The sequence below is a fragment of the Lipophrys pholis genome (genome assembly GCF_963383615.2).
Source record: "Lipophrys pholis genome assembly, chromosome: 19".
NCBI lineage: Eukaryota > Metazoa > Chordata > Actinopteri > Blenniiformes > Blenniidae > Lipophrys > Lipophrys pholis.
The window spans coordinates 901,573-918,361 of NC_137647.1; the positions used below are offsets into that span (position 1 = coordinate 901,573).

Below are 16,789 nucleotides of genomic sequence, written 5' to 3' on the forward strand. Positions count from 1 at the left end.
GGACTCACCCTGGTGTCCCTGCTTGTCGGGGGAAGGTTTCCTCTTGAAGGAGAAGTCGTGTGGAAGAGGTGAGAAAGTCTTGAGCCGATGTGGCGCCGAGTGGGCGGCGTCCGCCGAGTGGGCCTCCTCCGCCAGAGGCCTCTTCGCCAAGGGGGACATCCTGAAGAACTTCCCTGCCGCTGTCGCCGCCGCCACGGACCCTAAACTCTGCTTGTGGAGCCTGGAGCCGGCCTGCAGCAGGCTCAGCGGAGATTTACGAAACTTGGACGACTGAAAACCCGAAGCGGTCAGACTGTCCGAGGCGGCGTCCCACTGCGGGCCGCCGGCCCCCTGCCCCGACTCTTTCTTCACCGCCTGGTCCGAGCGAGACGAGCCGCCCGGCGCCCTCTTGTGCATGACCTCCCGCAGCGTGTCGATGGGCGAGCCGTTGACCGACCACTCGGTGATGCCCATCTGGCGCAGGTGGGAGCGTGCGTGGCTGGAGAGGCCCTTACGGTTCTCGAAGTATTCTCCGCAGAACTCGCAGCGGATGTCCCGGGTGGGCTCCACCTCGTGGGCCATGGCTGAGGAAGATCCGGAACACGACGGGTTAGTTTTACCTGCGTTCAAGCCCGTTTGCTCGACAACGTTTCAGGAAGGTTTCCTGTTTAAAGGCTTTTGAACGCCGTACGCGTCGCCAGCACTAGGACATGATTGAAACTCCTTTTTTAAAAGAAGAAAAACGTGGCTGGACTCACCGAAGTTGAGCGGGAACACGCTGTCCGCGCCGCTCCAGCTGGAGCTGATGGATTCGGTAGAGAAGCCGCCGGGCCGCCCCACCGATCCGGGCGCTGTGACCTCCAGTTGCACCGGCTCAGGCTTCATCTTCAGCAGCAGCCCGCCAGGAGACCCCGAGCCGGACTTGGACGCGGCGGACTGCGGCGGGCTGGAGGGCCGGGCGAAGGCGAAGGGCAGGCGGCCCAGCAGGGTGCCCGACGGCGACGACGAGGGCGACAGGGGGGAGCGGGGTGGCCCCGGGGAGGACGGCGGCGGGGTCTTCAGGGGCTTCAGAGGAAGTGCACAGGGCAGACCCCGGCGGGTGATGACCTCCCGCAGCGTGTCGATGGGCGAGCCGTTGACCGACCACTCGGTGATGCCCATCTGGCGCAGGTGGGAGCGTGCGTGGCTGGAGAGGCCCTTACGGTTCTCGAAGTATTCTCCGCAGAACTCGCAGCCTATTTCCTTTGGAGGTTCGCCTAAGAGAGGACAAAAAAACCGCTCTGTCAAGCGACCCCAACCGCCGACGGACGTGTCACGGACGGACGCCACTCACTGTGAGGAAGGGCCATCAGCTCGCCACTGCTGAGGCGGAAGACCTGCATGGAAGAGGACTTGGGCCGCTTGGCGGGCGGACCCAGCAGCGACGAGGCGGACGAAGAGGTAGCTTTGGAGGCGGAGCCGCTCCTGGCGGCGGCGGTCACCTTGTAGAGGAGCGACGGGGGGGAGGAGGAGGAGAGCGCCAGCAGGGACGGCTTCGGGGAGGCCAGCGCTGGCGCCGGGCCGCGCGGCCCGTCGTGGCCGTCCAGCGCCACGGCGCCGGCTTTGTGCTTGAAGTCGTCGGTGTCGATGAGCTGGTTCAGCAGGTCGATGGGGGAGCCCTTGGACTCGGAGTACTCCACCCCGAAGTGCCGCAGGTGAGCGCGGGCGTGACTCGACAAGCCTTTCCGGGTCTCGAACCAGGCGCCGCACAGCTGGCAGACGATGTCCTTGTTGGGGTCGACCTCCAACGCTGCACCAGAGGAACAGACAGTCACACAACATATTCTGGATTTCACAATAAAGCGGAGCGAAAGCTTTAGGACCTGCTGCTCAGGAGTTCATGAGAAGTGAAACATGATTCAGTGTTTTTTCTTCCACTGAGTCGCTGCTTGTTTCCTCTCCGTCAGAGAATCCCTACAAAAGCAGTGATTTTGATGAAAAGATATTTTTATTTGTCTCACAAAGGAGAAATTTGCGATTATGTACATATGAACTTTTGGAAAGTATTCGGGCTTCGTCACCCTGACGGGTGAAAAACATCGTCCAGCCGGCGGAAGCACTGCTACTGATCATCACGGCTGTTCTTCTGCACATGCTCAGTAGAGGGACGGTGATAAACACGGCGTCCTCCATCGTGTCACGACTCCCAGTCTATATTCTAGTTTTATAGCTGAGTCACCAGTTGTAGCATCTAGTTCATCTGTGTACTTCAAGCTTTAGTGTATTTCTTTTATTAATTTGTGAAGTACTGTGAATTCTGCTCCATAAATACTTTTCTCCTGACTAACTCACTGCTTCTGCAGCATTTTGTTCTGTGATGTGTCTGCTTCCATTACCAGAACAAGCGGCAGCGCCAACTAGTGGAAACGCTGCGACGGTTTCAGTGTTTCTTTGGTTTCCATGGAAACAGACATCGCTGTCTTGTAAAAGTGAAACTTTTCGCAAAAATGACGTGTTTTAACCTGAAACGCCATCGTGTCAACGACTAGATCGGTCCTTCAAAACAAAATGAAGCGACAGAGACTCACTGAGGTTGAGCGGCGCGTCGTCGTCCTGTGGCGCCCAGAGCGGTTTGGCCGAGGCGACGGCGCCCGGCGGCGAGAGGCCGCACCCCAGCCCCTTTAGCCCCGCCCCCTTGTGCTCGGAGGAGCGCAGCGGCGAGGACACCGGCAGCAGCGAGGAGATGGGGGCTTTCTTCACCACTGAGGACGGCGAGGCGGAGTGACGCGGCGCCGGAGAGGCGCCGGGAGACGGCGTGGGCGTGCGGGAGCAGGAAGAGGGCGGGGCCACCTTGGCCAGGAGGGACAGTGGGATGGGCTTCTGCTCCAGGTCCATGTCGTCTAGCTCCTCCTCCTTCAGGGTGGCGGGTGGCGAGCGGGACCCGGCCGGGAGGGGCTCCGGAGGAGATGAGCCCAGCTCGCCGTCGGCGCCGCTCTCCTTGGCGAGCTGGTAGAGGAGGTCGATGGGGGCGCCGCTGGACTCCGACACCGTGACGCCCAGCTGGCGCAGGTGGGAGCGGGCGTGGCTGGACAGGCCTCGCCGGGTCTCGAAGCGAGCGGCGCACACCTCGCACTTCAAGTCGTGGACTGCGAAGGAGACGAAAAGAGCTGATGAGACACTTTGACGCTCGCCTGGACGGCGTCCAGCTGGAAGAGACGCTCCAACCTCAGGAAGCTCACGGCTTCACGGCAACAAGCGTCAGACTGGCAGGAAGTAGAACCGACAGCAGGTCAGGATCCGGCGAGAGGCAAGCAGAGGGACTGAATAATAAATAAATACTACATCTTAATCTAATATTCAGTAGAGACTTGATGGTGGAATAAAAGGAGAAACAATCCAGAACGAGACATAAACGAACAATAAATATATATAATAAATATAAGCACCAACATATTCAACAATATTCAGACATTAAATTCACCAATAGATTGTCCAAGATTTAGAGATGAAATCCACAAAATAAAGATAAACAGTATTTGTACGGCAGCGTGAAGAAACAATAAATTCAACAATATTAATTAGATCAGAAATACCAACGACTTTGTCAATATCTTTAGATTAAATCCACAAAATGAAAACAATTAACAAGATTTAAACATTAAATTGATCTAAAATGAAAACAACAGATGAAATAAACCAAATAAACACAAAGGAACCGTAGAAGTGAGAATAAAGCCAAAATATATAAAAAAATCAAATCAAACTATTTTGGACAAAAAGATTAAAAAAAATATCTGTAAATAATCGAAAACAGGCAGAAAACTCTTCCTCCTCTTCATCACCAAGCAGCCTGCTACTCTTCCTCCTCCTCCTCCTCTTCCTCACTGGAGCAGCAGGTGGTTGAGGTTGTTCAGAGGCCACAGATCTCCCAGCAGACGAGTCACCTCACTTACCCCGGCTGTCTCCGTCTCCTCCTCCTCCTCCTCCTCCTCCTCCTCCTCCTCCTCCTCCTCTCCACCCGCTCAGTGTCAGAGCTGTTCTGATAACACCCCCCCCCCCCCCCCACCCCACCCCCCCCGTCGTTCCCTCCTCACCTTTAGTGTCGGCATCGTCCCCCAGGCCGGAGCTCAGAGGGTCCAGAGCCGATAGCTCATCCTCATCATCCTCTTCCTCGCCTGCTTCCTCGTCATCACCTGGAACGTCAAGAAGAAATCAGCTGCGATGGCGAAACAGACTCAAACCAAAACACGTTCAACTGATCGGCCGCGGCGCTCGCCGATATCCTGGAAACTAGAAAGATCTCCGACTCTGAGAAACACTTCAGAGACGACCTGGAGCTTCAGACGTCTGTAAACTGGATCGAATTCTGAAAGTTTCGAACTTTGACACATATTTGACGTCACTGAGCGAAACATGTCTGCTGACTCAGCGCGATGCGTCTGAAACTGGATCAATCGTTTCTAATGAAAAGGATCAATCAGGATCAGCTGTTTGTAACCCTCGTCAACTGATTGGTGACGAGAGGGAATGTGGAAGTTACCAAAGATGATTGTTTAACCCAGTGGTTCCCAAAGTGGGGGGGGCCTGCCCCCTAGTGGGGTGGGGTGGGGTGGGGGGGTGTTTTATTGCAACCAATTTGTTGCAGTTAACTTTTTAAAAATACTTCAAAAGGTTGAGGTGTTTCATACACGGCAATGGGAGGACAACAGGAAAAGTTTGGGAACCAGCAGTTTAACAAATAATGGTTAAATAATTCTGGAGGGAATAAATATCGACGCAGTTCCTCATCCAAACAGAGAGGGGCACTGTTGTATAAACTGACAAACAAAACTTAAGAAAACTTTTCCGTTTTCACTTGAAATCGAAGCCTGACTCAGATTTTACACTAAATTTTCCAAAGTACTTAAAAGTATAAATGAAAAAACATAGTTTTAATATTCGGTTATAATCAGCGGATTATAAACTGAATCTAAACGAATAGAAAAATAGTGTTTTTCTCAGCAGGTGACACTTTCCGAAAAAAATTCTGGTAACTGATTTAAAGCCAGTATGAGAGGAGAAGCAGGTTGTGATGTATTAACTTCCAGGTCGGGTCAAACCGACAGTCGGAGTTAAAGAGTGTCTAAGTTCTATCTGCTGAACGCTCCAGAGCTCTGGAGACCTTTGCAACCTGACTGTTGCAAAACGCAGCGGCGGCGTTGCTGACGGGAGGATTTCCAAACTTGTGACGCTCCGGCGAGCGCCGTCGGGTTCAAGCGTCAGGAAGTGGAGAGTTTCAACACAAAGCGACCGACGCGCCGATCAGACGACGCTCTGGATGTTAGAACTCAACGTGTTTGCAGGGAATGGAAAGTTGTTGTTTTCCAGCATCCGGTTTCAGTACGCCTGAAATAATTGAAGGATAAATGGAAATAAAATGGTGAAGATGAAACGAGTCAAGGCAACGAAGCAGCCGAGAAAACTCTCCATCTGTTTCAGAGGAAAGATGAATTAAAAAAAGAGGAATTTTATTCTTCTATGAAGATTTTGATCGTAAGTCACCTTGAAATGAACGAATCTGTGTGGATTAATGACTTATTTTAGTTTAAAAAGCTTTTAAAGTCAGTCTGTATCATCATAGTGGATAAAAATAAGTAAAAAAAACAACAACAACTCATTCCCAGTAAATTCTCAGCATTAAAAACATCCGAAAATAAAATGGAAATTATGAATGAATTTCCTCAAACTGAATGGGCTGACGAGCCGAGGTGGAGATCTGGATTATATTCTGGAGCCATAAGAAAGTGAGCAGATCAGCTGTGATCGGACCGACCCACCGGGAACAACATCAACATTTCACCGTTTCACCAGAATGGTTCCGGAAAACTGGCTCGATTGTTCTTTTTGGGACCAATTGTGAAACATTTCGCAAAAAACAAACTTTGTCAAAGCTTCGACTCGACGCCACAACAGGGAAAAACATGAAACCTTTTTAATTTACAGGTTCTTCTGGCATTACTCGGCCGTTCCGGCCCACTTAAGATAAAACCCGTCATGCAGAACAATCAGCAGTGAATTCAAACCTCCATTAGAAACACTGCGACCTGCAAACAGCCATTCAGTTATGAAAATCTCCTCCTAATAATGCTGATTAATGACAAATTCACTGCTGAAACTAATCATTTCTGAAGGATGTGACGACTGATTCATTTTAAAGATGCTTCAACAGTCAGTGTGTGTGAATCACGGCGCCGTTCTGATCCGTTCATAAAGACGCTGTTTGGAGCTCGTTGGTATTTCTATGACTTTGCATCAGCAGGACACGAAAACACACGAAAATAATTCACGTATTGAATCCAAAGTCCATCGAACGGGACCGTCAGTGAACACATGACCTGTGTCACAGCATCGGCTCATTCGAAGAGATCTCATGTCGATGAGATTATTTAATCCCAAAGATGAAAAACTGCCTTCAAATGAAGGATTGCTGAGCGATCCGACGCCTCGTCTGTGATTCTGTCAAAACACGGTGGCAGAAGATGGACTGAACATTAGTCATGAAGTCAGAAAGACGCAGGAACTGATAAATAAGCTCAGTTCTTTGAGCTCACGCACATTCATTTCTCCATCTTTGCAGAGCCGAGCATCCAAACCCTCCTCGGTAGGAGAAAAGACACAGATATCACTCTGAGACGCCGCCTACGTGATTAATGAGAATATGGAGACTCGCACTGAACAAAAGACGGAGGAGTTGGAGGCTATTCCCCGTCATTTCTCCGTCTTTGTCTCATCAAACATCCACATCGTCCAATAAAGTGGAGAAATCCTTTGTTCATTAAGCTGATTAGGGATTTTTTACAGAGAATTAAATCAAAATGTTTTCTGGAGGATTTGATGACTAATTTTATTTAAAAAAAACAACCAAAAAAAGACAAAAAGTCAAGTTGACAGTGAATGTAAAAGAGAAGTCAGCTCAGTGATGTTAATGTTTCCATCTTTATAAAGACAGAGAGGGAATCTACACAATAAAATAACAATTCAAGTAAAGAATCCACGTAAAAAAAAATCCAACGGCAGCTTATTAAGTTGAGAAATCTCACATTAGTGAGAGTGAACTGGTGACTTGGACAGTAAACTGCTTTAAGATTGTCGATTTCTGAGGGAAAATGCAGATAAAACTCCTCATTCAATCACTGAAGAATCAACTCAGTCCTGTTCGTCTGAACATCTTTAGAGAGAAACTCTACATGAACAAAACACTTCACATGATGAATCAAGAAAGTCCCATCACGTCTTAAACACAAACCACAGTAAAGTTCAGAATAGAAGGTCGTCAAATGATTCTGACGGTAAATTGTCTTAAATTTGTTGGTTTCTGAAGGAAAATGCAGATAAAAGTGATCCTTCAGTCCCAGTGAGAGAACCTGAACTGAACCTGTACTGAACCTGAACTGAACCTGAACTGAACCTGAACTGAACCTGTACTGAACCTGAACTGAACCTGAACTGAATCTGAACTGAACCTGTACTGAACCTGAACTGAACCTGTACTGAACCTGAACTGAACCTGGACTGAACCTGAACTGAACCTGAACTGAACCTGAACTGAACCTGAACTGAACCTGTTCTGAACCTGAACTGAACCTGTACTGAACCTGTACTGAACCTGTACTGAACCTGTACTGAACCTGGACTGAACCTGAACTGAACCTGAACTGAACCTGAACTGAACCTGTACTGAACCTGAACTGAACCTGAACTGAATCTGAACTGAACCTGAACTGAACCTGAACTGAACCTGTTCTGAACCTGAACTGAACCTGTACTGAACCTGAACTGAACCTGAACTGAACCTGAACTGAACCTGGACTGAACCTGAACTGAACCTGAACTGAACCTGAACTGAACCTGAACTGAACCTGTACTAAACCTGAACTGAACCTGAACTGAACCTGTACTGAACCTGAACAATGAGCCAAACACCTTCCAGCTGGAGGATCAAGTATGAAATCACTGCTCTTAACAGTAAATAGTAGAATACTAGAGTATTATAAACCTCCCCCGATAAGGAAAATGCACATTTAAATATAATTCAGGTAAAGATTCTCTGTCAATAAAGTCCGTCACAGCTGAACAACGACACACGGCAGCTTCTAAAGTTGAGAAATCTCACATTATTATGATGATTTTTCTATTGAATTGACTTCAAATCAATGATTTCTGTTGAACCACGTTGGTTCAGTCGGTGACAGCAGATGAACTGAACCTGGATCAAGCCCGTCCTGTGATCTCATTAGAATTTATCCTTCTTTTCCATTATAAACATCTTCTCGTGTGTGTGTGCGTGGGGGGGTGGGGGGGGGGGGGGGGGGTGGAGGCGCTGAACACGGAAATAATTCAAGTGAAAGAAGTGCCTGGTGGAAGCAGCCTTTCTTCCTGCAGTCATGCTTTCTGGGACAAAAGTGCCATTTTCTGCGACAAATCGCTAAATCAAAAGCGACGTGGAGACAGACAGACAATGCTTTTTGTCTGGTGGGCGGCTCTCTGCGCTTGTCACTTCATCTCCTGACTGTAAAAGAGCGGCGATGTGACACCTCGGAGCGCAGCAGCGTTATTACACCCGTTATTATAATTACTATCATCACCATCAGCATCATTATTATTATTATTATTATTATCCGTCATTCAGGAGGGAAAGAAAAGGAGCGATACATAACTTGACTTGATGAGGAGACGCAGCAAACAGCGATCCCACACTGGCCCAAGTACTTGGATTACACTTCCAGGATAAGTTGGAATCAGATTACAGATTACTACACAAAGTTACCGCGTTTCCCGGGAGAAATTCGCGCGTGCGGCTCGCGCGGACGCACGCACTTGAAAGCACAGCGTGTCCTCTATCAAAAATCAAAGCAGGGGGAAAAATGGCGAGGATTGGGCAACTGAAGGTAATTTTACAGATCCTGCAGCATTTGGAAACACTGGACGTCATCCGAGACGTGCGCGGTGTTGATTTATTAAAAAAAAAGAAAAAGAAACTGGAGCGAAGAGTGAGGAAGCGCTTCCGGAGCCGCTCACACGTCAGGCTCTACCTGCGCGACATGACAGTGTGTCTGCACAAGTAAAACACTTTTTAATGCCTCCGGTCTGGACTCAACGTGAGCGGAGACGCAGCGACACGCCGCCGCCGCCGCCGCCGCCGCGCGCAACGCGCCGCGCGCCGTGCACGGGACTCCCCGCCCGGCGCGCCGCCGGTACTCACCGGTCCGCAGCCGCAGTGCATCGGGCTCCCGGCCGCCGGAGCCAGACAGATCCTCCGCTATTGTTTGGGTCTGCGGGGAGGTGGAAGCAGCCATTTTGCCCCCATATGCACCGCCGAGCTGAGGCGTGACCAGCGGAGAGGAGGCGGAGGTTTGGAGAGGCGCACCGAGTGCCACATCAACCACACGGGCATCAGGGACTCTCTCTCTTTCTCTCTCTTTCTCCACACACACACACACACACACACACACACACACACACACACACACACACACACACACACACACACACACACACACACACACACACACACACACACACACACACACACAGCAGCGTCTCTCACCTATTCATTCTTTCAACCAGTTATTCATTAACAGTTTATTTTCTTTCATTCTAAAACCTGTTAAATCAGTAAACTGCGTTTCTATTCTTATTTTCTTCGTGTCATCAGTTCAGTTCAGAGTCCAGGGGTGGAAATAGAAGGTGCCACGGGGGGCCGAAGCCCCTCCATTAACAGAAAGAAAACTATAAAACCAACACAGTTTTGTCTCAGTCACACTTACATTCATGTGAAACTGGGAAGTGGGAAAGTTCCAACTTCAGATTGGGAAAAACACTCCCACTCCTCCGTTTGCCCTGATAAAAGGATTTCACTTGTAAACCACTTGAAGAGTCCCCAAAGTGCTTTACACCCCAATGGAGCCACGCAGGTTCTCAGTCCTTCCATTGGACTCTAGGACACTTTGACAGGTGATCAGGTCACCTGACGTCACGACGTTTAGAGAAAGACGACAGGAGCAAAGCAGAACTGCTCAGTACAGGAAACAATTCTTTTAAATGGATCATAATCTGCTAATCTACTTCCTAAAGGTTCTCCAGCAGGACTACTCGTCCCCATACCTGGACTGACGTCCCAGAAGTGAAGACAGTCTGTCCTCTCTGTCCCTGGCTTGTTTCAGGTTTTAAAAAGTGTGTTGCTCCAAGCAGCCAATCAGAATCAAACCCTATATAGTGTCATCGGGGGTTTAGCCAATCCCAATCAAGGTAGGCCCTCCCTTTGACTCCTCCCACAATTAGGCAGCTCTGCTCTGGCACATGGCACCACGAGAGGAAGTACTTCCTCCTCTTCCCAAGATGGGCATGTGTGGGCGGAGCCAGTCCAGCTCACACAGACACAGCAGATTCTGAATGTAGCTCCTATGATCCAATATTCAAATGAGGAAAATCAAGGAGGAGCTAGAAACTTAGAATACTGAAGGTTTCTGGACCGACCAGACCAGGAGGAGGAGGAGACCAGGAGGAGGAGGAGAACAGGAGGAGGAGGTGAACAGGAGGAGGAGGAGGAGGAGGAGGTGGAGAACAGGAGGAGAAGGTGAACAGGAGGAGGAGGAGGAGGAGGTGAACAGGAGGAGGAGGAGAACAGGAGGAGGGGGAGAACAGGAGGAGGAGGTGAACAGGAGGAGGAGGAGAACAGGAGGAGGAGGTGAACAGGAGGAGGAGGAGGAGGAGGAGGAGAACAGGAGGAGGAGGAGGTAAACAGGAGGAGGAGGAGAACAGGAGGAGGAGGTGAATAGGAGGAGGAGGAGAACAGGAGGAGGAGGTGAACAGGAGGAGGAGGAGAACAGGAGGAGGAGGTGAACAGGAGGAGGAGGAGGAGGAGGAGGAGAACAGGAGGAGGAGGAGGTAAACAGGAGGAGGAGGAGAAGGAGGAGAACAGGAGGAGGAGGAGAAGGAGGAGAACAGGAGGAACAGGAGAACTTTAAAGATATTGAAAGAGTTAAAATAGTTGAAAGTCTTGATGGACGTAGGGTTTGTGGGATTCTGTCAGACACAACAAACGTCACAGTGCAAAGCATTATGGGATTAATCCACTGAAATGAATCCGGTGACGTCTTGCAGCAGATGAACTCACGACCCTGAAGGCTCCTGCATCCTCCCTTTTTGAACCCATAAGAACCAGAAGAAAGTTCTGCAGTGACGTCAGCCAGCTGCTGAACAAAAAGCTTTTTCGGCAGGACTGTTCATACTCCGATAAGAAGCTGCCTAACTCGCAGGCCACGCCCCCTCGCAGCAGGCCACGCCCCCTCGCAGCAGGCCACGCCCCCTCGCAGCAGGCACAAGTCTGTGAAGCGGCATTTAAACTTTTCAACTCCAGAGCTTTCAGAATCACATGTTCCTGACCTGTTTCACTAATAAAAGAGAGTTTCTGTCCGAGCGCCATGTTGGTCCGGTATTAACTCCAGGAGCTGACAGCTGTTCGTGATGCGTTCAGGTGCATCATGTAAAAGCCTGCACTCCGACATTTTAACGAGCTGCGGTGCTCGTACAGGAGCGCTGTTACAAGCTAAATATTAAAATATGACTGATAGTCATGAGCGAACTGGAACACGCATGAGCAGCACACGGCAGAGCAGAAGGTTCAGCAGAGCAGCTCCTACATAGTTTGGCCAGGACGGTTGGAACAGCCCAAACTAATTTCTTGGAAATGACATCATTTTGTTCGGCAGGACCTTCATGCTGGACTTTATTCTTGTTCTTATGGAGGATGAAGAGGCCTTGATTCCTTCATTCAGTCTTCATGTAAACCAGAATCAGGATCACAGAGAATTCAGACTGACAAAGTAAACGCAGCTCGTCTTTCGACTTCAACAACAATCTTCCAGTCGCCCAGAATCCAGAACTCCAATCACCTCCATCCATCCATCTTCTCCCTCTTATCCATTTCCGGGTGGTGGTGGTGTCAGTCTGAGCACCGTCACCCAGATCACATAGCACCATTAAGAACCTTCCTGCAGGTGGAGAGCCCACAGGAAGGTGGAGAGCCCACAGGGAGGTGGAGAGCCCACAGGAAGGTGGAGAGCCCACAGGGAGGTGGAGAACCCACAGGGAGGTGGAGAACCCACAGGGAGGTGGAGAGCCCACAGGGAGGTGGAGAGCCCACAGGAAGGTGGAGAGCCCACAGGGAGGTGGAGAACCCACAGGGAGGTGGAGAACCCACAGGGAGGTGGAGAGCCCACAGGAAGGTGGAGAGCCCACAGGAAGTACCTCGCAATTTTCTTTTTTAATTAATTAATAATAATAAAAAAAGGATGGATGAAAACTCACCATCACCCTCGTCCAGGCTGTTCTCCTTCTTCCAGCGTCGAGGAGACGGAGCAGGAAGCAAATCAGGGACGTCAACACTTTCACTTGTATCGCCCTCCAGCTTCACTTCAATGATCCCCTCCTCCTCCTCCTCCTCCTCCTCCTCCTCCTCCTCCTCCTCTTCCTCCTCCTCCTCCTCCAGGCTGAGGGGGGGTCCGGTGGGGATCACCAGGTCGGGCCTGCTGGAGAACAGCTCCCTCAGGATGTGGATCGGGGAGATGGTGACGTCCCAGTTGGTGATGCCGAAGTCCCGGAGGTGAGCGCGGGCGTGGCTGGAGAGCCCGGCTCGCGTGTCGAAGCCGGCGCTGCAGAACTCGCAGTGCATGACGCTGAAGGTGTCGGGGTCGAAGTTGGCGACTGTGAAGCAAAAGGGTCAGATGTTCAGGCATGAGGAGACGCAGCGTGACTGCAGGAAGCAGGCAGTGATATAAACCAGCAGAGCTTGTTCTTTACACCGGGCTTCCTTCAGTCGGGTCCAAACGTTGGTCCAGAGCCGCCGACTGATTCCATCAAAACATTCATGGATCCACAAGGAGGCTCTGGAATTTCTTTCATTGAGTTTAGTTACACGTGGACATAAATAGTAATAACCAGAACGAGTCATTCTGGTGAGTTATACTGAAGCAGCTCATCGCCATGACCAGGACGGAAACCTTTCCTTGTGTTTTGTCGTTTCCATGGAAACGACGCTGGGGGTCACTGACTTTTTGGAAACGGCCCCCAAAGTTTAACCGACAAGATGGTCGGCGCCTTCAACTCCTCAGACTGTAACGCACTCGTCATCGGGATCCCGGCAAAAACTCCAGTCACTGCACTAGAGGGGCGCCCCCTGGAGGTTCAGAAACAACCTCCCACTGTTTATGTTGATAGAGCCTGAACTCACGGGGAACAAACACATGAAGGCCTGAGGGCTGGGAAAACAATGGATTTCATTGATTTATCAAATTTGTAACTAAAAAAATGTATTTAGCAAATTCTAACCCCCCCCCCCCCCCCCTCCCCCCGCCCCCCCAGTTTTCTGCGCTTTCGTTTGTGGGTTTCTGTAGTTGCTGTTGCACTTTTGCTTAAACCTGAAAGCTTGAATTTATTGAATGACTGAGCGTCATTTCCTTTTTTATTTTGGGATCGTTTATTTGTAATGAAACTGAGATGCAGAGTTTCAGGCAGTGAGCCGTCCAGCCCAAACTGTTATGGCCGTGTTGCTCAAAGCCTCTAAAACATGTGTATAACGTCCATCACTACTTGTCACCGTCTATTATTTTTCATCTTTTTTTGCCAAAATATCGTGAATTTTCCGTTGAAGGTGCTGAAGAATTCTCTCTGCAGAATCCACACAGGTGGGATTAATTATTCAGACCTGTGATCTAATTATTGACTTCCAGAATGAAATGGGCAACTCGCTGCTGAGGTCTGATGTGATTTATCAAAGAGGAGTAAAACTATGATATCGCTGATCTGTAACACCGTTCTTCAGCTCGTTCAGCTTTAAAAAAAAAAACAAAGACTGGAAATCTGCACCGACAACGTCTTCCCCCCGCCGCCCCAGGAAACACCTGCAACAAGCCGCTGACCTTTTTTCTTCTTCTTCTGATAGGAAAACTTCTTCTCAATCGCCTTGACTTCCTCGGGGGATATGAAGTGACGCACGTTGTAGCTGACGCCCACCCGGTTCAGGTGGCCCCTCACGTGGTTGGCGAGCCCGATGCCGTTGTGGAATCGATCGGGGCAGTAGGGGCACTTCCTCTCCACGCTCCTCAGCGCCTCCGCGTCCTCATCAATCTCGTCTTTGTCTTCGTCCAGGATGCCCTCTGACAGGAAGCGTCGCACGCGCTCCTCGTCAATGTCGCCGCCGTCGTCGTCGCTGTCGGACTCGGCGGGAGCGGCGGTGACCCGGGCGCTCCTCCTCAGAAAGAAAACCTTCCCGGCTTTCGCCGCTTCCCGCTCGTCTTCGCGCTTCACGGTCTTCTTCGGGGGCAGCGATGGCGAGGCTCCCTGCGGCGGCGAGCGGCCGTCTGTGGAGAAAATAGAAAACCTCCCGAATGAGACGAACGACCAACGAGTCAGTTTGAATCAGAAAGGACATTTTAAATCCTGCAACCAAAGGTTTCACATTAAAGTCTGTTTCAGAAGTTCTGGCATAAGATTCCCTTTGATATCTGTAGTTTAAAGAATCACTCATTTCACTGCGTGTTTGTAAGGTCCAGTGCTGACGGATGTTTACACGTACACGTACGTATACACGAGTATTTAGAGAAATGGTTGTTTTCCCTCTACGCTTTCAAAAACAACGTTTGTTTTCACAAACAGGCGTAAAAAAGAGCTGCTATGAGTCAAACCAGTAAAGTCCTGCCAATCACACACATTACTTCCTGTTCTCTCGGCGATACGTTTCTACAAATCTCCACTTTGGCCATTTGCACATATTATCGTTTTCGATGACTTGTTCTGTTTCCATGGAAACGTCACTGTAGGCGTGTCAACAGTTACAATATAAAGACATTTGATCATCTCAGGTGCTTTATAACGAACCTCCGCCTCACCTGAGATGGTCGGTAGGTTGACACGTGGCTTCATGTCACCAGGTGAGTCTCCCTCCTCTGCGGACAGTCCCAGGATCTGGTCTTGGTTCTGCTCTCGGTCCGGTTCCGTCTCCTCGCTCTCCGGCAGCCGGTCTTCTTCCGCTCCAGCTTCAGGCCACGTCTTCCCTCTCCTGCTGAACCTCCGGTTCCCGGCGCTCCTGAAGACGGCCCGGTCTGCGGGCGGCGGCGCGGAGCCGTCCGGCGTTGTGCTGTCGGAGGAGGGAGCGAGTCCTTGGTGGCTCCCGCCGTCCACCTGACACTTCCTGGATTCGGACGCAGAAGCAGAATCCAGTTTTGAAAGTTTCACGGCCACGTTGGACCTGAGCGGCTGCCCTTTGCCCTCGTCCTGCATGGCGCTGGGCGACGCCTCCTCCGGGTGGACGAGGAGCTGGTGCTCCCTCAGTATGGCTTGACTGGAGGTCAGGAAGGCACAGTGACCGCAGGCCAGGGGGGTCGACAAGCCGGAAGGCGGAGCCTCCGGGTGGAGGGGGGGTCGCTTCCTGTTGTGGGTCTTGGAGTGATTGGCCAGCGCCTGGGACGTTCTTGTGCTGAAGCTACACTTGGTGCAGACGAAGCGGCGGCGGTAGGCGGGCCCGGCTCGGGTCTGAGCCGGGGTCCGGACCGGAGCCGGGTCTGGAGTATCGACCGGGTCCGGAGGCAGAGGAGGAGACTGGACCGTCTCGGGATCCGCCCCCGGGCGGGTGCTGGTCTCAGTCTGACTCCCGTTGAGCTTCTGGATCTCCTCCAGGATCTTCTGCCGGGACTCCTGGTGCCTCCGCTGGTGTTCGGCCAGCGACGGGCGGTTCGGCAGCGTCCAGCCACACTCCTCGCACCGGAATCGGTTTCCCTTCCCAAAGCGCCGTCCGGCGCCGGTGCCACCCTCGCAGTGCTCGATCATGTGCTCCTGGAGGTGGACCTGCTTCTTGAAGTAAATGCTACATTCCACACAGGTGAAGATCTCACTGCCCGGGTCGGCGCCGCCTTCAGCTTCTTCCTCTTTGTTGCTTTTCTCTTTTTCGTCTGAGAAAGTCGTCAGCTCCGCCGCTCCCTCCTCAAAGTCGTAACCCCCCCCGCCTTGCCCCGGCTGCGCCGCCTCCAGGCTTTTGGATTTGGGAGGACTCGGTCTCGCCGGTGCGCTGGACTCAGGTGAGCAGAGCTCCGCCGCCCCGAGTCCAGAGAAAGGTCTGAGCAGCACCCGCTTCTTCCTGCAGCGCTGGACGAATGTGCAGTGGGCCCAGGGGGCGGGGGGGGGGCTCTCCGGCTCCGAGTCCCCGGGGAAGCTGTACACGTCTCTCTCTGGCTCCTTCGTCTCCGTCCCCCTCGGCCTTCTCTTGCCGTCCTCCATTTGGCAGCATTCCTTTGGTTTCACTTTGGACAGAAGCGGCTCGGATCCCTCCGATACACTCTGGACTCCACCGTCCGCCGCTGCGGGGAAAGCAGAGGAATTTTAAGTGAAAGGACAGATAGAAGGAGAGACGTCAAGCGTGCAGCCAGATTTAGTTTCCCCCTCCGGGTACCTACGTTCAGCTCGGCAGGGCCGCGGCGCGTTCGGCCGCTCGGGCTTTGTGCTCTGGTTGCCACCGTCGTGCGGCGCCGCGGCGGCGCCCGGAGGCTGGAAGTGGTGCGGTTTGTCGGGTTCATGGTCTCCTTCCCGGGCGGCTCTGGACGACGTCAGAGAGAAAACTACATGATATCTGAAACGTGTGAAAGAGTCTCTGCCTGGAACAGGAGAAAATGACTTTACGTCTCCGCCTGCGTTCACACTCTTAATCTGAAGGATTGTGCTGCGGTTTGTTTTGATTGGAGGACGTATGAAGAATGTTTATAACTCATGTGATGATTAATTTGCAGTAAGAAGAAGTATG

At 51.3% G+C, this 16,789-nt stretch overlaps 1 protein-coding gene across 1 annotated transcript in view; it reads right to left on the minus strand.

Moving 5' to 3' along the window:
• The window catches only part of wizb (WIZ zinc finger b), a 34,114-nt gene that overhangs the window by 11,576 nt on the left and 5,749 nt on the right, over nucleotides 1-16,789 (minus strand). The window contains exons 5-13 of the mRNA XM_080487046.1: nucleotides 16,446-16,585; nucleotides 14,886-16,349; nucleotides 13,917-14,357; nucleotides 12,307-12,702; nucleotides 4,053-4,151; nucleotides 2,547-3,104; nucleotides 1,313-1,768; nucleotides 738-1,235; nucleotides 9-563 (exon numbers count right to left, since the gene is read on the minus strand). Coding sequence (XP_080343172.1) covers nucleotides 9-563; nucleotides 738-1,235; nucleotides 1,313-1,768; nucleotides 2,547-3,104; nucleotides 4,053-4,151; nucleotides 12,307-12,702; nucleotides 13,917-14,357; nucleotides 14,886-16,349; nucleotides 16,446-16,585 — 4,607 coding nt within the window. The remainder of the gene's footprint in view (nucleotides 1-8; nucleotides 564-737; nucleotides 1,236-1,312; nucleotides 1,769-2,546; nucleotides 3,105-4,052; nucleotides 4,152-12,306; nucleotides 12,703-13,916; nucleotides 14,358-14,885; nucleotides 16,350-16,445; nucleotides 16,586-16,789) is intronic.